This window comes from Meleagris gallopavo, chromosome 1, assembly GCF_905368555.1.
Source record: "Meleagris gallopavo chromosome 1, MGAL_WU_HG_1.1, whole genome shotgun sequence".
Taxonomy (NCBI): Eukaryota; Metazoa; Chordata; class Aves; order Galliformes; family Phasianidae; genus Meleagris; species Meleagris gallopavo.
Genome location: NC_139404.1, coordinates 54,417,937 through 54,437,169, shown reverse-complemented (window position 1 = coordinate 54,437,169; position 19,233 = coordinate 54,417,937). Strand labels below are relative to the sequence as shown.

At 43.7% G+C, this 19,233-nt stretch overlaps 1 protein-coding gene and 2 long non-coding RNA genes across 5 annotated transcripts in view; 1 reads left to right on the top strand and 2 right to left on the bottom strand.

Annotated features, from left to right (window-relative positions):
• The window catches only part of PAH (phenylalanine hydroxylase), a 36,519-nt gene extending 26,097 nt beyond the window's left edge, over positions 1 to 10,422 (bottom strand). The window contains exons 1-2 of the mRNA XM_031552917.2: positions 10,287 to 10,422; positions 7,230 to 7,337 (exon numbers count right to left, since the gene is read on the bottom strand). Coding sequence (XP_031408777.2) covers positions 7,230 to 7,337; positions 10,287 to 10,328 — 150 coding nt within the window. The 5' untranslated portion in view covers positions 10,329 to 10,422. The remainder of the gene's footprint in view (positions 1 to 7,229; positions 7,338 to 10,286) is intronic.
• On the top strand, positions 9,013 to 16,420 carry LOC109367893 (uncharacterized). Of its 3 annotated transcripts, none has more exons than XR_002115452.2 (3): positions 9,013 to 9,277; positions 10,315 to 10,412; positions 10,842 to 11,460. It is a non-coding gene; the product is annotated as an uncharacterized LOC109367893 (long non-coding RNA). The 3 variants fall into 3 exon arrangements; XR_002115454.2 differs by having other exon boundaries at positions 9,014 to 9,277; positions 10,845 to 11,460; XR_014884365.1 differs by lacking the exon at positions 10,842 to 11,460 and adding an exon at positions 15,354 to 16,420 and having other exon boundaries at positions 9,015 to 9,277.
• Positions 16,421 to 17,391: 971 nt separating this feature from the next.
• On the bottom strand, positions 17,392 to 19,214 carry LOC146545333 (uncharacterized). Its single transcript, XR_014884363.1, has 2 exons — positions 17,822 to 19,214; positions 17,392 to 17,458 (listed from the first exon to the last, which is right to left on the bottom strand). It is a non-coding gene; the product is annotated as an uncharacterized LOC146545333 (long non-coding RNA).
• Positions 19,215 to 19,233: the final 19 nt, after the last annotated feature.

Sequence of the window (19,233 nt, the reverse complement as noted above, 5' to 3'; positions counted from 1 at the left end):
AGAGACAACTAATACAAATTCGAGATCACAGAATGAAAGAGTGGCTAAGGTTGGAAGAGACCTCAAAGTCCAACCACAAAGCCCACCCAGCTCCAAACTTTGCCATGGGCAGGGCTGACACATACCAAATCAGGCTGCCCAGGGCCCCATCCAACCTGACCTTAGTGCCTCCAAGGATAGGGCAAAACATCTATTTTTTTAATGAAGTTTCAAGATTTCTGAGTTAATTTTTGTTGTTGGAAACCAACTCTGAATTTTAGAAGATCTGGTCTGTCTCATGTTTGGTGTTGGATTTACACCCAAACTGTTAATACTTGTCTCTCCTGCCCTTACTGTTTTAGAGCTGGTAGAAATCGCTTGAACACAAAGCTTGAAATTTGGCATTCTTTTGCTGAATTTCACCCATTATGACCACTACACTTGTGAAGAACTTGCAGCATGTTGATGTTCCCCTACCTCTCCTCAAGTTTATGGCCAGCATAAAGGTTGAATTCCTCATCATGATCCATGATACAGCCACGTGCCTGCTGGAGTACTTCTGTGCTGGTAGAGAAGGGGTAGCAGCTCACTTTGCATTTGATTCAAAGCAGTGCAAGTGTGAATAGATTCTGCCTTGAGGACTAAGGGAAGCATTTAGTTGTAATATTTAAGCAAGATCACAAGAGTATGGTGTTGTCAGACTCTCTGAAGTTATCTTCAGAAGTCTCTCAAAATTTCTTGCTGTTACCCATTCCTGGGGGTAACATATCTTAACTTTCATTGAGTATTCAAATTCACTGCATCTCTATCACTTCCCATTAGAGAAAGAAATTTCAAGAGATGTTCTGAGAGCTCAAAAACCAAGTTGAAACAAAGCCTATTTTGTTGAAGTCATAATTTTTGAATGATAGGGTTTATCAATATGGATGTCAATTCACCACAAAGGCAGTAGAGTTTGCCTGTCTCCCTGCCTATCTTTCCACACAGCTGGAAATCCTCCTTAGCTTCCTTTCAGATGCCATGGAGCAATTCTGTCCTCTTTCCCAGATTATGCCACCTGTGCCATCTTAACAGAGTGTCTTCCATGCTGCAACAGCCCCACACCATTGGGATCCAGCCAGTTTGATGTTACTCTACATCAGCAATCTTGCAGAGGTCACTGGCAACAGAAGTTGGTCCCTTCCTCAACTAGTTTAGTGGACTGAATGTTGTAAAAATTGTGTTCTCATAGCTAGTCTGAGAAGCTTTGAGTGGAGATGGGTACTTTCTGGAAATGCCACGAACTAATGTTTCTTGTAGCATTTGTATCTCCTTCAGTTTCTGTATTCCTAAGTGCTCCTGAACATGGAAAAGTAGCATTGTGAAATCCATCTCCATCTTGTGTACATGAGTATTGACTTAAATAAGTTTGGCTTCATCAGGAGATCCTACTTTGTTACTAGATGAAGACCAGCAACAACTCTACAGCACTATTAATGAACATTCAGTGAGAACTTGAATGAAATCTTCCAGGATAAGGATTTACTTGTATTCCTTATACAAAAACAGCAACAACAAAAGTGATGAGTTCTTTTAGTCCTTATCACATGCTAGTCCAGGGCTTCCTGAAAGGTCTTTCAGAAGAATGGTAGACTCATAGAATTGTTTGAGTTGGAAGGAACATTTAAAGGTCAGCAAGTCCAACTCCCCTTCAGAGAAGGACAGCCAGATGAGGGTGCTCACTAATAGAACTAGTAGAAATTCACTGCCTAATTTTCATAGATCAAGGAAGTTAGGAAGTTGCAAAGATGCTTCCAACCAAGCTTCCTAAAATGAAGACTGAGGAACTTGTGCTCAACTTTATTGTCCAGGGATTAGATTCTCAGCTAAAGACAGAGCTTTTGCATTTTCTCCCTCACATCTGCCATGGTCTTCACTACAGGAACAGGCTTTGGGATACAAAGGGATCCAGAGGGGACTCCATCAGCACCTGTCCATTTACATCACTCAGCACTTTTCCAGCATGGAAGTTTAGCATGAAGTGTTCAATGTAATATAGCCACAAAATAAAAATAAAAATAAAAAATAAAAATAAAAAAGCAGACATGAGAGCATATGGCACCACACATAATTAGAAAAAGAGCATTCTCCTATATAAAATGTCCTATTAATTCACTTGATCAAGAAGCCCTGCTCCGCAGGCCCTAGAAAGAGGTGGAACAATCTTGAGAACAAGAACACCGAATTCACACATGGAGAACATGTTGTAGATGTCCAAATATGTGCTGCAGTGGAGAGGCAGGCCTGTGTGTTCACCTATCAGTGCAGGCATCTGCAATACATGCCCTGGCCAAAGTGAATGCCTACCTCTCCTGGCTTAGAAATAACACCATGGAGCCAATGCCTACTCAACGGATGAAGAGACAACAGTCACTTTGGACTTCCTGATGAATAAAGTAAGCTACAAAAAAGAAAAAAAGCAGAGTCATCTTTGCTGGCTCTGAAAGCTCAGGGTCTTGTTTAGTGCAGCCTGTCACTCCCAGCCATTCCTCCAATGAGTAGTAATTTACACTGAGAGCTTGGTGCAAATCAATGGGGTTATGAGCTAGAGTCCTACTCACTGGGAGTAACACAGCTGAAAACTGGACCCTGTACTGAACTCTTGCTCCGGTTTTGAGATGGTCGTGTCAGTGAAGAGATGGAAAGATACCACCTAAGGGCGGGTTGAAAAAATATGTCATATTTTGCAACACAATGTTGGACACATTTTACTGCTGAAATGTTTACTATTACTTGTAATTCCATCAGAGAACCTCAGAGGAATAAATGTATGTATAAATTCATACAAATTCCTTTATTAATATAATGAAAAGGTTAGCTCTGATATTTTTAATTGATATATTCAAGTTTGGTAATATCAGCTTTTTTTTTTTTCCTTTTTTTCTTTTTTTTTCTCTTTCAAAAGGCATCTTATTGTTGTTTTAAAAAGTGATCTCAATTTCAATAGGCATTTAATGACTACTCTGTCTTCCAATTTTAAGCATGATATTTTGCTTATATGAGATGTTCTATTTTAGACTGAGATGTTTATACCAGTTTTGGCTTCCCAGCTATTGTCTTTTCTAACATCATAAGCCAGACAATCAGTTTATTCAGTAGTGACATAGTATACTGAAGGTCCTATTAAAATTCAGTGTAGTGTTTCTGATGATGGGCTTATGCTGTCTGTACACTACTCCCAAGCCTACAATGAAGACAGAAGATTTTCCAAGCAGAGCCCACAGGGAAGCTGCATCCACAGTGAGATGGATAAAGACTATGTATAAAGAAGCTTTTCAAGTGAAAATAATTGAGTTTGATTATTTAACCAAAAAGCATATCTTTGCCACATGCCAATATACACACAGAGAAGGTAGCATGAAAAGAAAGTGGATTAATGATTTGATTATTGCTGGGCATGATTGAGGTGCTATTGCATCAGTGTTTTTTATTGTTGTTGTTGTTGTTTGAGGTTGTGCATTGACCTAACACTGAAATACATTAGAGAGAATATGAAACAAGCAAATATGAAGAAAAGTGGATATAATAAAGAAGGTTTTGAACATAAAGTCAGTAGACATAAGGAGCTGATGCATGTAGAGGAGATTCCTTAGAAAAAAACTTAAGCTACACATGTAAAGCAACAGTTGTTACCACAGCCATCATCTGTGCAACTAAGACCTTACCAGAAAAAAGAGCTTTGGTCTCTGAGCCAAAAGTAGATGTGAGAGCGAGTGGCACTCTGTCAGTTGCATGAGCAATTTTGAAGGATGTTTGAGTAGGATGAACACTAACTGACAATTTTGCAAAACACACTCAAATTCCTTAAATTTGGTGTCACAGTTACAGGATGTAATTCTGTGACACAAGCATTCTGTAGTGACTGGCCTTGTGCCTTCACCTGCCTGCACAGGAGGTGTCCCTACTTTCAGACCACCCTGCCCACGGCGAAGGCTTACCTGGTTCATCTGAGCTGTGTTTGGATCTGAGAACTTTTCATTGGGTGCTTCTTTTGGAGTTTTGCTCCCCATCTAGACTAGGGAGCAACCATGGTGCTTGATGTGACATTGTTTCTAGGCCTTCTGTTACCCAGGAGCAGGGCCAGGCTGAGAACAGAGCAGCTCCCCTCAGGCTCCTGCTCCACTGAAGGCCAGCTTGGAATGGAAGCTAATACCTGGTCAAGCATCAGCCCAGTGTGAAAGTGGAGTGCATGCAGGATGTGAGCTTGGATGTGGGCACATGCTTCTGCATCCTAGGCAGGGATGCAAGAATGACGTAGTAGTCCTTGCAACATAACAGAAATTTTTGTTCCAGTTCTTAAACCAAGGAGAAAGAACCTGCCCTTGTCCACATGGAGTTCTACTTCACAGAAAAGCAGCCTGGCTGCTGGTGGCACTGCTAGGTCTCTCATTTCTTCAAGTGTCTTCTAATGTTCTCACTTCTCAATCAGAACCTTGCTTCTGAGCCTCCCTCTCGAGAGAAGATTTCTTTTCAGTACTCTCATACTTACAGATTTTTAATCCGCCATTGCCTCCCTTCCAGGCTCAGTGTAGATTTATAGGTTGGCTAGAGAAGAGGCAAAATCCTCAAAACTAGAGCCAGACACACAAGAGCCAGCTGGCAGGAGGAAAGGGCAGAGTGCTGATGTCCACCTGCATTCCTAGAGAAGCCCTGACAGCTTGGGCAGATACAGCCTTGGTAATGACCAGGAGGTTCTGAATTCACCATGTGTGGCCAACCTCGATGCAAGTTGCCTGCAGAGGTTCATCTCTCTGCAAGGGTGTCTTAATTTTAGCTAGCGGAATTGCTTTCTTCAGAGTGTCTGGTATGATGCTACGCTTTGGTCCTAGAAAAAAAACAATGCTGATAACACACCGATGTTTACAGTTGTTGCTAAGCAGTGTTGCACAGAGCCAAGGCTATTCACAGCAAAGGGCCCAAGGAGCTGGGAGGGAACAGAATTAGGACACCTGACTGAAACTGGCAAAAGGGATATTCCATACCATATGACATCATGTGGAAGCAGTTTTGAAGGGGATGGGAGTTAATCTGGCATTCTTCCACTTGCTGGGAGGCTAGCTAGACATCAGTCAGTGGGTGGTGAGAAATTGATTGTGCATCACTGGTTATATACAGTCATATATTTACATATATAGAGAGAGTCATAACTATTATCCTTTTCCTTTTCTCTACTTTAGTAAATAGTTTTATTTCAGCCCACGAGTTCTACTTTGTTTTTTTTTCCCTAATCTCTCCCCCATCCCACTGGGAAGTGGGGGGAAGTGAGTGAATGACTGTGTGGTGATCAGCTACCTGTCAGATGAAACCACAGCAAAGGCTGTCAGCTGCAGCAGTGCTGCTGCTCTAGGGAACAGTCTGATCCCATATTGTGGGGTTTTTGTTTTCTTTTTTTCCCACTTCATATGGCTACACAAGGCAGCAACAGACAGAAGAGCCGCACCCACATCTCCTCTCTGTACCACTCCTCTCAGACCAACTTGACACATTTCCTTAGGCCACAACCATCTCTTGGGACAAGGTGGGGGGTCTCAGTCTACAGAAGAGCCCACCAACAGTGGTTCTGGACCTACTCCTACCACTAACTTGAATCCAACAGCTGTTTTTATCAAGCAGGAATGGAATAGAAGTTGCCTCAGACATAAAGGCCCTTCACTCTTACACAAAGAGAGATCCATCACTTTCTCTACCGAGTTGACAACAGAGTGCAAAGCTTGCATAAGAGCACCTATGCCAGGTCTTTTGTAAATCTTGGTGCTGGGGGGGAGGCTGTAAATTTTCAGAGAAAGAATTGACCTCACTGGAATACTAATCAAAGAATTACAGAATCACAGAATCAGTAAGCTTGAAAAAGATCACTAAGATCATCTAGTCCAATCATCAATCCACCCACTCAAAAGTGCTGGCATCTTTACCTGAATTTCTGTCTTTTTGGCTGCCATCAGTCATGACTGAAAGCCATGATTTAGCTGGCATCATTTACGTACCTGCTTTGGGGCTAGAAATGTTACATCCTTGAGACAGCTACATATCTCCTTCCCATAACAGAGTTTTGCTTTAAAAATAATAATAATTTGCTTAGAAGGTGGTAATGCATTTAGTAATAGAATATCATCAGACCTCCTTAGTTCATTAGAAGCCATACATGCTGCTAACGTACAGACATTTTACAGGACTGAATTGCAGTAGTCAATTCACAGTTTTAGGCAAGGTCTGCTGTTATTAGTATGAATTCCAATTCATCCTAATGAGTCAAATATGGTCTATAATTAATTTTTTTTTTCATTTGTAGTAGTAGAACACAAATATTTCATTTCTTTGTCAATTCAGCTTATGAATGGAAAGTATGTTTGCCACAACTTACAGTGTTCTACAGAAAGAACTGTCTTCAGACACAATAAACACATGATAATGTGTTGTTTGTTTTTCTTTAAGTTGCAAAACCAATGTAACAGAGTATTTGCTTGCGAGCACAGAATATTTGCTTGGGAGCACAGAGTACATAGCTACATGTGTTGCAACATAACCATTCTGAATTGCAAGGATTTCATGCTTATTAAACAGCATCCATGACATCTGGGAAATTTTTCTTTAAGAATAAACAGGCACACAACGTCCTGGAAGGTAAATGGCTCTTTTTTCCCCTAAAGCTTTCGAAATAAGGCAGTACAAGATCCTTTGTTCCTTGGGAGTGAACTGCAAAACACTGCCTTTCTGATACTTTTTTGGAGATACCCTCCTACTCTCTCTGTGGAAATACCAATAGGGAGAGATGGTGGGTTCACTTATATCAGATTACTGAGGTGAACAGGAGCTTAGAGGATAGTTACTCCTCCACATAGAAATGCTTCATTCCACATGGCTTATACTCAGGCTATATTTGCCTTTCTTCACTATACATGTACCTACTCAAATGTCAATCTCAGCTTATTGCCCAATTCACTTCTGCCTCTTACTTCAGCTGTTGCAATGGAATACTTCCTCCCTGAACGTAGAAAAAAATGCATTTTTTTTCACCCTCATGCCAGTTAAAGGTTTTAAATGAAAATCCTGAAATCAAGATTTTAGCTTAAAAAGGCCACTCCTGTTCCAGGACTTCAAGTGTTTTCATCTCCAGAAAAAAAAGAATGCCACAGTGGCAATCAAATAGAATTGAGAACATGCAGAGCAAATGCTGCCGCAATAGGTTGGGTCTCTTGAAGAAAAATATTTACCTCAAATGTGCGCAGAACTTTAGCCAGTGCCCCAACTTCTTCTTTCAAAGAGAAAATCAAAGAAATCACACCATTTTTGTTTGAGGACTCTTCAATGTACATGGATTCCTGAAAGAAACAAGAAAGAAAATCATTAAATTCACCCCAGGAGTTGGTTTTGCTTTTTCCACCGCTCTTTTGCACTGCATTAGCAACATAAGGAGAACATAAATATCTTTTAAATAGGATTTAAACAACTGTTGCTTCCAGGGGAAAGAGAAATGCTTTGGGGCTGCCCTTGTTTATGATGGTAGAGACACACAATATATTCTCTCAAATTAAGTCCCATGTGTGAGGAAGGTAGTAAAAAATGAAAACAGCCTCACTTCATTTCTGCCCTGATTTACTACTTCTCAAGAGTATCAAGATCAGAGGACACTGGAAATATTACTCTGGTTTCAGCTACAGTGAAACACCTCCCAGCTTCCGTTTCATTAATGCTCGGGATAAAACAGAGCAACAGCGAGTTGCTTAACTTTTCTAATATCAGTGTAATTTGAAGTACAACCACCACAAACTTTTGGAACTCACAGCAAGACCTTATTTGTGTTTTTTAACTTCTGCTGGCCTTGGACGCATGATGTCAGGATGGCATTTCAAAGATCGCACCAGACATTTGTAACACACAGAGGTGTGATGTAACGAGTCCTAGGTCAAAACCCAACTCAAGGTATCTATCCTTCCAATTTTTCTGTATTAGGATCTACATTTTCAGTCAGAATCTGTCCTCATTATTGCTAAATTTAACATATAAATCAGAGTATAAAGGGTTTCAGTTCCCTATATTGTCCTTAAAAATATCAAAGGCAGTATTTGTAGTAGACATTAATAATGAAATCCAGCTGCTTGAAAGCCATAAAGCTCTTGGTGGGACTACATGTCCTAAGGCAGCATTATAATGAATTATCTTCTTCTGTAAAATACATAATTGCTGATTCTTTGGGCTGTCTTTTAAGCTGCTTCTAATGTAAGTATTCACTGCCAAAGAGCAACAACAGATTTCTATACCTGGTTTCATTTCCAGAGTAATTTTGATATTAATAGATTTTTTTACACCATAAGATTGCCTTCAATGCCTCAGAAGACTTCTTTCCAAGGCAGATATATTCTCATATAGACACTTTAAGGCTGTTTTCACTCATTTTCCCACTCTTGTAAATTAGTTTATGTTAGTGTTTAAGAATAAGGTACATTGCAGAAGGGACTGAGCAGTAATTCTTCAAACATGATGACACTTATTAACTTCTTGCACATCTGCATCTGAATGTAGTTCACTGGGAGGTCTTAGTTCAAAAATTAGTGCATGTTTGAGTCTGTCCACAGAGGTAGAGGCTTTCAATGCAAGCTGAAGGAAGATTAAAATGATCGATTTCCTGACTGGTACCCAGATTTTATCTATCTATCTATCTATATGTTCAGGCAACATACACTAGAACCAACATATAAATACAGACACCCAAATCTATTGCTGAACTTTTTGTACTACATATACATATATTTTACTGTTAATTACAGTTTATCCATTCTCAGTTCTCATTCTAATTTCTTGTCTTTCATCCTCCTACAGAGACTAATTGCAGTTTTGGGCCAATTCTACTCTTTTACTTCTGTGATGATGATTGAGAGTTGAAAAAATTGTTTCATTGTCACTGAAATACTGCCTGTATGATATTCATATATGATCTATAAATGTTGTGTGGAAAAAAAATATCAGCTCTAAGTCTCTTTTCCAAGGAAGTAAAATAAGAACAAGTTGACAAATAGGTGCGTTCATTTCTGGACCTAGCACTATCTCTTACATCAGTGAGTTGTAGATGCAAGGACAGTTTGCCTGAGTGCAATGCAAATCTAAGTTTTTCATTAACTACTTGCCACAGGCATTGACATTGCCTTTCTAATACACATGGCTGTACTGGAGGACAATAACACAGACCTGCCAGCCTTCTAATCCATTTCTGAGCTGATGAAGTAAAGCCCTTCAGAGGACCTCCACAACTGCTGAAGTTAAAGTAAGTTTTGCCTGCAGTTTCAGAGAGAGTAAACTTTCACCTCTCTATCTTAAGTTCCAGAGTCAGTAGATGTACTAAATAGTAGAGGGAAAAAAATGGAAAAGAATATTTCAAAGAAAATAAGATTCCTCAGTCACTTCTGAAAATGGAACTAGTTTCCAAGCTACTTAGTGTCCATTTTCTCATGGCATTTAGATGCGCAGCTCCCACAGATCTCACCGTGGCCAAGCAATTAAACAACCTAGAGAAGTAACATGGTGAAACGCTAGCAAATCTGGGGGGGAAATTCAACCTCAGAACACAAAGCAGTAGAAAACCAAGCTTCTTGGGCTGCTCTGTCCCTAAGAACACTTTTGGAAAATGAAGCCTTTTTGCACATCTGTTGAAGTTTTTCTCTGCCATCAGAGGCATTGTGCAGGACAAAATTTTGTCCTAATAATTAACTATGCTGTCCTCAACATCACTTGCTCCTGCAGTAACTGCAGTCCTTGTAACCAAAAGTCATGAATTTCAGTATTTTCCTGAATTTTCCAAAACAAAGGGTTCAAAGTTAGCAAAGATTACAAAAGGGTTGTCAGAGTGCACTCTGCCACAGGAGCACATAACTTCAGTTGCTTTATTTTAACAGCTTGCTTTCATTACTTGGGCTTAAGAGACCTCTAATTAGCTGCCAGTCTTTTCTGCTGCTTCTTCCATTTGCCATATATGCAAGGATCTCTGTCCGTTCTCTGTCATCTCTCCTTCCTTTCCCCTTTTGTAATGTTTTCATTTTCATTCCCACTGCATGTCTGTGAGCACACCACCGCCAGCTTCCAAGAGGGGTAATGGTGGCAAGCAAGGACTGCAAAGTATGAGACATGCATCTTATTTTCACCCACCATGGGCATCTTGGAAACAAGATTTGCAAGCATGTGGGCTTAGGGTTACAGTTAGGGTTAGGGTTACAGTTAGGATTAGAGTTGCAGTTAGGGTCGGGGTTACAGGGTTAGAGAGAGGCCCCACTGCTCACCTGGAAGGAGTCTCCATTCATCTTGCAGTGCTGTGCATCCATGGTGAAGAGGAGACAATGCTCACACAGAGAGACTGCAGATAAAGCCTTCTGACTTTACCACGATGGCCAGAACTCTGTGCAAAGGTATTTAAAGTGGAGCAAGCAAGGCAAACCCATTCTCTTCTCCAACTCCCTCCCCTGGATTCTGTGCCAAAGGGGCGTTCTCACTCCACACCCCCCACCCACCCACCCTGTCCTGGCATATGGACTAGCCAGCCCCCCTGGGTCCCCATAAGAGCACTCCAGCATATTGTTTTTATCTGTGCCCGCTGGAGATGAGCAACATGCATTGAATTAGCAGCCCTCCTCCTCCTGATTCAGCCACCACTTTCATTCCTGCACATCTGTGCTCTTTCTCTGCCTCAGCCTTCCTGTGGCTGTGAGTGTTCAGCATCAGGTGGGCTGCCCATCAGGGATCACTCCACATGATCAGAGATCAGATGTTCTCCAGGAGTCTCTCATTGCATTCCAGACATGGGGCATGGCACAGCAGCTGGGGTGTTTGTCTTTTAGCAGGGCATCCAAGAGGTCAGAGAGCAGGAGGCACAGCTCGTTACACCAGGCAATGAGATAACAGAGGCCAAACATAAAAGAAGCATGGGACAGGAGTCAGCCATGTAAATATTACACTGGAATATGTGTCTGGACATGGAAAAGTGAAGAAGATAAAGGAAAAAAAATGGAGGATGCAAAAGAATTACAAAAGGTGTATGTGTCCTTGCATGAAATGTCAGCCATGGAGAACTGCAAGTAAGAAGGAATTTTAGCACAGAGTTGATATAAATCAGCCCAGACTTGGTTTGGAAAGAGTCACTGAAGGGAATCACAGAATCATAAAATTGTAGGGATTGGAAGGGACCTCTGGAGATCAATGAGCTCAACTCTCTGATAAAGCATGTGCCCTAAAGCAGGTAGATGTCCAAATGGGTCTTCAATATCTGCACAGGAGTCTACCTCTCTGGGCAGCTTGTTCCAATGTTCTCGCACCCTCACAGGAAAGAAGTTCTTCCGTGTGTTTGTTATGGAGCTTCCTGTGTTCCAGGTTCTTCCCTTTGAGATAATAATTGAAAATTACAGATTGATACAAGATGACAGGTGGAATAAATGAACAAATCCAAACAACTGATCAAGGTCTATTTTGCTATTTGGAAAGATGGAGTCCACACTAAGACAAGCTATGTCAAGGCAGGTAATCTTGCTACATTTTTGTGATGAACATAGAAGAGAGCTCCATTACTCTGTTCCATAGTACAGAAGAATCAGCTCTTCACGATTGCTTTAGACATGAGGGAATCCCTACTGTCTAGAATGAATTAAGAATGGTGAATTTTTGCAAAGATGTGATGTGAATTATTTGTAAATAAGAAATCCAGTAACTATCAAATCTGATCAGCATCACAGTAGGGATCCACTTGCAGGTATCCTAGTCCAAGCCCATGTTCAGCACCATGACCAAAGACTCAGAAACCAGCCCACTGAAATCATAAAATCAAATAATTGTTTGAGTTGGAAAGGACCCTAAAAGGCCATCTAGTTCAATCCCTCTGCAATGAACAGGGACACCCACAGCTAGATCAGGGTGCTCAGAGCCCTTCCAGCCTGACTTTGAGTGTCTCCAGGGATGGGGCATCCACCACCTCTCTGGGCAACATATTCCAGTGCTTTGCCACCCTTATCCTTATAAGGAACGCTTTTTCCTTATACCCAATCTATGTTATCTGCTGTATGATGTGGATCTGCAGTAACTCATTGCTTTGGGTGTGAATATATCCATTTTTTTGAGAGTGTCCTTGTTTGTTCACTCTTTGGCAATACGCATGTGTAGAAAGTGGTAGGTAGAAAGTGACTAGAAGCCTGTGGTATAGGCTGACAGGTCCAAGTAGACAGCCAGATGTGATACACAAAATGCTAAGCACTGTTGACACTGAGTTAGCAGACTGGGACAAGGAGAGATGGTCCAGTAGTAGAAAGGGAGGTTAGCCTTCCTAATTGCCAGCAGCATCAAACCTTATGTTTTTGAATTGTTCAGTCAATGGTTCACTACAGGAGGCAGCATTCTGTGTCTTATGTTTGTGCAACACCTGGCATGGCCTTGTTCATGACAGAGACATTGGAGGTCACCTTAAGGCGGTGAGATTAGGATGGCAATAGCATTGATTATAATATTCCACATGTAGGGTAGGACAGTTTCCATCAATTCATCTCCTTTACTCCTTGCTTTTCCCACAGGCCATGACTCGCTATGTGGTATATTTTTCAACTAGATTTCTAAAAACTTAGATGTGTGTCTTAGAGCTGGCCAAAATGTCTGTGCCATCCACAGTCATAAACCACATCTTCTGTCATTTCTTTTTGCCTTCCTTTTTCTCTCTTTATTTCTTTCTCTTTTCACAAACCTTTGTTCATCCCTGTTTTTTTTTTTCTCTGTGGATTTTTTGTCCATTTATTTTTCTTCCTTTCTCCCATCCTTCCTCTTTTCTTGTGTTTTAGACCTTCTGATCACTCTAACTTGACAGTAATTGCAAGGCAAAGTGAAACACTAAGTGTGCAAAGTACTGTGCATGCCAAATCTTTGCAATTTGCTGTTTTTGACTCCTACCATTCTCTCTTTTTTTCTGTTTATATTGCAAGTTTCTAATTTGTTATTACTAATCATAATAACCTCACCAGTGCATTGCCATCAGTTCTCTGTTTAATCAGTGAGAACCTCCACAAGTTGCCTGGTAGCACAAAGCACTGGGACTGCAGGAAGCAAAGCTTCTTGCCAGAAGGAATTCCCAAATTCTCTTGTTTTGGACCAAAGGTGCATGTTTGTGTGTGCATGCAGTCTGATATTTGCTCCACAGATCAAGCCAATGTCATTGCAGTATGAACACAAGATTGCATCAGTTCCTGGTTACCTTGGACATTTCAGAATCCAAATTACTTGAGCTGCCTCTGAACCCCTGGTTCAGGGTACCAAACACAGGTCCTTTGCCCCACAGTGACACTGCTAGCCACGATTTGCCATTTTACTGCCTCCACCTAAACACCCCATGTATCCCTTCAAAATACCCCTGCTCCTGGCACAAACACACTACACACACAGTCTATTTATGGCCATGCTGCTTAGCTGAAAGAGCTCTTTGCAGAGAAAGTTGGCTCCTTTCACTGGCCAGCACAAAGCAAGTTCAAAGCACCATGGACTTTGGCTACTTTTCAAAGTGCTCTCTCCCCTCTCTGCCTTTAGTCAGTATTTGAGTGCAGTGACTTCCCTGAGCCATGTGTTTTCCGTGTTTGGGCAGGGATGTCCCTTCCTGTGGGTGGATACCTGAATCCCTGGTTCGGGTGCCCTGCTCAATCTGAAGGAGCATCAAGCAGAGAGAAGCATTCCTAGAAGCTCCTGAACAAATCCCAAAGGAAGATTCAATGTGGATATATGCGACTAAGGCAGGGGGTCTCCTTTAGTGAGGGCCCCTCACTATAAGAAAACACTGAGGCTCTGGGTTGTATGCAGAGAAGGGCAAAAGAGATGTGAGGGGTCTGGAGCATGAGTGTGATGGGGAGCGGCTGAGGGAACTGGGGTTGTTCATTCTGGAGAAGAGGAGGCTCAGGGGAGACCTTATTGCTCTCTACAACTATCTGAAAGAGGTTGTGGGGAGGTGAGGGTTGGCCTCTTCTCCCAGGTAACAGTGATAGGATGTGAGGGAATGGATTTAAGTTGCAACAGGGGAGGTTCAGGTTGGATATTAGGAAACATTTCCTCTCTGAAAGAGCGGTGCTGCAGTGGCATAGGATGCACAGGGAGGTGATGGAGTCACCATCCCTGGAGGTGTTCCAGAACCGTGTGGATGTGGCACTGAGGGACGTGGTCAGTGGGCATGGTGGGGATGGGCAGACAGTTGGACTTGATCTGGGAGGTCTTTTCCAGTCTTAATAATTCCATGATTCTATGGTTTATAGATGTTGTGCATGTATTTCGCAAGGTTCTCATGGTGCTTTAGACACCAACCCGATTTCCTCCCACCCAATGCTCACCAAACCTCCGGCCACATTTCTCTCTCCTGGCAGAGCCAGGCTCTCCTCCCACCCCTGTAGCCCACTGCTAAGTGCTTCGGACGGCATCCCGGTCCCCTTTCATGGGTGGCCGGGAGGTGGCACTGTGTCTCCATGGCAGCGGCCGCCGAAGACGGGCGTCAGGAAGCTGCAGTAGCCCCGTATCCCCGAGGAGGGTGCCGCCTCTCAGACGGCAGCAGTTACGGCCCGAACACCCTCCTACCACCTCGGAGGGGAGGCTCCGGAAAACAGCCATCCTCCGACCCCCCCCTTTCCTTTCTTTCCTCCATCCCCAATTTTGCTATCCAAAAAGTGGGCAGGCGGGGGCAGCGCGGCTGATTTATCCTCGGCCGTGATGGACGCGGGACGCGTGGCCGCACAATGGGGCACCGGCGGGCGAGGGGTTGCGAGGACGGGGCGGCAGCGCCCGGCGGGACCCACGGGAGCGGCTGGGGGGAACCGGGGACGGGGACAGGGTGGAACTGGGGAGGCTGTGGCCACTGCTGCTTTTTCCTTTTCCCCTTCCTTCCTTCCTTCCTTTCCTTCCTTCCTTCCTTCCTTCCTTCCTTCCTTCCTTCCTTCTTCTCTTTTTTCTCTTTCTTCTTTCTTTCTTCTTTTCTTCCTTTCTTCTTCTTCTTTTCTTTCTCTTCTTTTCTTTTTCTTCTTTTCTTTTCTTTTCTTTTCTTTCTTCTTTTTCCTTTCTCTTTTCTTTTCTTTTCTTTTCTTTCTTTCTTTCTTTTCTTTTCTTTTCTTTTCTTTTCTTTTCTTTTCTTTTCTTCTTTCTTTTCTTTTCTTTTCTTTTCTTTTCTTTTCTTTTCTTTTCTTTTCTTTTCTTTTCTTCTCTCCCCTCCCCCCCTCCCTTTTTTTTTTCCTCAGCCCTATATGCAAACTGTCACTTCAGGTTAGCACAAGACCTGATGCAGCTCATTAGCATGAGCTGTATCTAATATGCTTAAAACCTCTAATTATTTATTATGCCCTAATTGGCAGCCTAAGAAATGTCTTCGAAGCGATGAGTGTTCATCCCAAGACGCCTTTCGAGAGGAATTCGGCGCTGTCCGTGGTCAAATGTCGGGTTTAATTCCTCATCTGGGGCACGGGCTTCATTCCTCATGGAGAGGGCACAACACTCCCAACTTTCTTGTTGGACGGGCAGCAATTATTCACCAACACGGTTTAATGTTCAGAATCCTTTCTTTAAAGGGATGCTCAAGAAGGGACATGTAAGTCCATCCAGTGTGCAGAAGTGAAGGCAGATGCTCCTTGCTTATCACTTCTCCAAAGGAACACTCACCACCAAAAATTGCTTTCCTTCCCTCTGAAAGTAGAAAAGCTTCAAAAATTTTGTTCGCACAGAAACTGTTTCAAAATAAGTTCACCTCCATGGGGTTCGTCCACCTCTCCTCCCCCCGCCTCCTAATTGCCTTTTTTTTTTTTCCTTCCAAGGCTGTATTATACTTCTTTGGGTTGCGCCAACTATTTATTTATCTTTATTCTTTCCCTCTTTCTTTTCATTCATTATTCTCTCTCCCCCTCTTTTTTCCCCCTTGTGTGTGTGGCTCCTCGGGCTGATCCGTAGCTTGTTACCACCCACTGCACGCTCCCTCCTGCAGCCGAGGTGTTTCTATACAAACTTCAGCGTCCAGTTGTCATATTAATTATTACACTGAGTAATGACTGAAATAGTCAAAATAAGGGGAGACTCAAGAGAGCTTTTTCTTGCTGCTCAAAGATTCAGCAAAGAAGCCTTGCAACAAAGCACTAATTGGTCCCCAGAAATACTCTGACAAGGCATGGAAGATAGGTTTCATAAAGCCCAGCAATTGTGAAGGGGGAAAAGATCCTTGAATAGACCCCACGCTTCTTTTCTAAACTCTCTTGCTGAGCAAAAAATGGACTGCTTCTTGAATACTGGACTGATCTTGAATGCTATACCCAGCAGAGAAAAAAATGCACCATTTATTGTAAGTTTTTTTCCAGCTATTCATGTGTTCTATGTGGAGAATAAGCTGGTTTTGTTTACCATGAAAGACCTTTTACTTTATTTTCACTCTTGGGGGGGAGCTGGAAGGGGGGGGGGGGCGAGAGGAGGGAGAGAAACACATGTGCCCAAATCCAGAGGAGCTGCCTACTGTAACAAAATGGAGTGTAACAAATCCTACAGAAGTCCCCAATGTATCGATTCTTTGAAGGTCTGTATAGATTAACGACTTTCGTTCTGCTTTTCCAAGGCGACGTTTAATCGTAACATAAATGGCCTTTAAAAAGGGGGGGTGAGGGGGAAGCATACCAAAGTTTAAATAATAATAATAATAATAAAGGACTTCAAAAGAGCTCATGAATGTGACTGTAATTCGGGCACAGAAAAAGCTGCAATAAAATAATGAGTACCCAGTTTTAAAAAAATAATCATGGGGGAAAGAAAGACAGAAAGAAGGATAGAAAGTAGGGAGGGAGACAGGGAGGCAGGCTGGAAGGAAGGAAGGAAGGAAGGAAGGAAGGAAGGAAGGAAGGAAGGAAGGAAGGAAGGAAGGAAGGAAGGAAGGAAGGAAGGAAGGAAGAAAAACAAAGAAAAAGAAAAAAAAAGAAAAAAGAAAAAAAAAGCCCAATGAAAAGGATGAGGGCTATTTATCATTATGTTAGAATTAGGAATTTAGAAGTGCAGGTGCAGGACCATGCACACAAGTGGGTGGAGGCAGGGGCCTTGCAGCAATATTTGTTATCTGCATATCTGACAGCCTTGGATCTTTTGCTCTGTGGAGCAAGCAGTGTGAGGAGATGCTGAGATTGGCATTACTGGGATAATGTGAAGGGTGGGCTTGTTCCACTGCAGTGTGGATGGCACAGGGAGGGAAGAGCTCTGCTTCCATCACTGCCTGGGCACAGGGAGCTGGAAGTGCTGGGCAAAGACAGGCAAAGGGTTGATGCACGGTTACATGTGGTGACCTCAGGGACCGGCAACTTTTGCCTCTCTAAAGGCTCTCATTCAGAGCTTCCTGATACTGAAGAACTTTGGACTCAGGAACTCTTATCCCATTTTTCCTCCTGGAGAAAAGAACAGGAACCTCCATGCTGTGGTGTTTCCATGCCAGTTCCTGCAGCAAAATCAGAAAAATTACTCTAAGCACATTTAGAGCTTACAGGGTTGCAATTCCTTTGGTAATTAATTCCTGATCTCTGTTGCCCCATCCCAGAGTACTGGGAAGTGAATGGCAGCACTGATGCATTCCCATTCTCCCACTCCTATGATGTCATATCGTGGAGTGATGATGTACTGCATCTGGAGCTCCTGATGCTGCTTCCAGCGCAGTGATGTCAGACAGGGGATGTCCCTGAGCGAATCACAGTATAATAAAATGGTTGGGCTGGAAGCGATCTTAAAGCCCACCCATTTCCAACCCCCTGCTGTGAGCAGGGCAGCCACCCAGCAACTCAGGCTGCCCGGGGCCCCGTCTAACCTGGCCGTGAGTACCTCCAGAGATGGGGCACCCACAGCTTCTCTGGGCAAATCATCCAGAAAGTGTTGAATGGAATGCAAGCTCAATATGCAGAGACTAAAAACAAGTGCTATATCCTGTCTGCATGTGGTGGTCCTGTAAGAGAACATCAATTAATTTTCTATGTTTGACAGTAAGCTAAAAATCAGAACAAAACTCAGTGATCAGTGAAGAGGAACCTAAAATAAAAGATTTGCCAGAGTTTAGACCTCACAGACACACTTCATCATTTCCATCATACAACTGCATCAAGAAGTGCCACGATAATTTGCTCAGAGACCACCCAGTGGGTGCACAGTACAGTCCTACCATTTTGCATTGTTGCTGACACCCAAGTGCCCAGCAAGGATCAGGGCTGCAGTGGCAGAGAAGGGTGCTCTCTGCAGCTCTAGGCTGTTGTGGGTGAGGTCTGCAGAGCCTGCAGAGCTGCTTCTTGCCCTCATTTCCAGACACCTCAGCAGACTGCGCTGTGCAGGTCACCTCCTACCATACCTTCAGGCTGCTGTGAGCAGTGGACACAACAGCCATTTGCTGGGGACTTCCTAGGGAGTTAATCTCACCCATGCTAATGCTACCTGCCAACAGCCCTGCTGTTTAGAGCAATAGGTAGGACTCATTTCTGAGTTTTCAGAGTGGAGAAGTACACAAAAAGGTGGGGAGCAAGGTTCAAAACTTTGTGACAGTCTTGCATGGATACATGGATTTGTGCAAGGCAGGAGGGCAGGAGAAGAAGTGCTGAACCTGGCCATGTCTCAATGGTTATGGCCATATAGCTGTGTTCCCCTGGCTATGTCACCCAGTATGCCCGTGCTCTCACGATGCCATCACCTGCTTGGGGAGGCAGCAACGTGTAGGGAGGATGGAGTAGCCAGGGAAATAACGCAAAACGCGACTTGGCAGTCATGGGTGCATTTACTGCACACATCCACTTGTTTAGCCCCGGTGAACATCCCGAGCCTTTATGGTGCCCCACGAAACACACTCACTCTCTGCGTGCTGCGGCCATCCTGTGGCACTCGGTGCCCGAAGGACCCCAACATCGTGAGTGACAACTGGGACCGAGCATCCCGAGGACTACGCGAGCCGTAAGTCACAGCCACCCCCACCTCAGCACCGCGCCCCCCATGCACCCCACGTCCCCCATCCCCGCGCTGCCCACGCGCGCCACGACCCGCCCCGTCGGGCCGCTCCCCCCTTTTCCTCCTCCTCCTCCTCCTCCTCCGCCGCCGCCGCCGCCGCCGCCCGGCCCGGCGCCCCGGCGCGGGTGTTTGCTCAGGGCCGGGAGCGCGGCACGCGCCGAGCGCACGCACTTGCAACAACAAACCCGGGAGGGGCGGGGGCGGGGGGAGCGGACCCCGGGGGGGCGGGGGGAG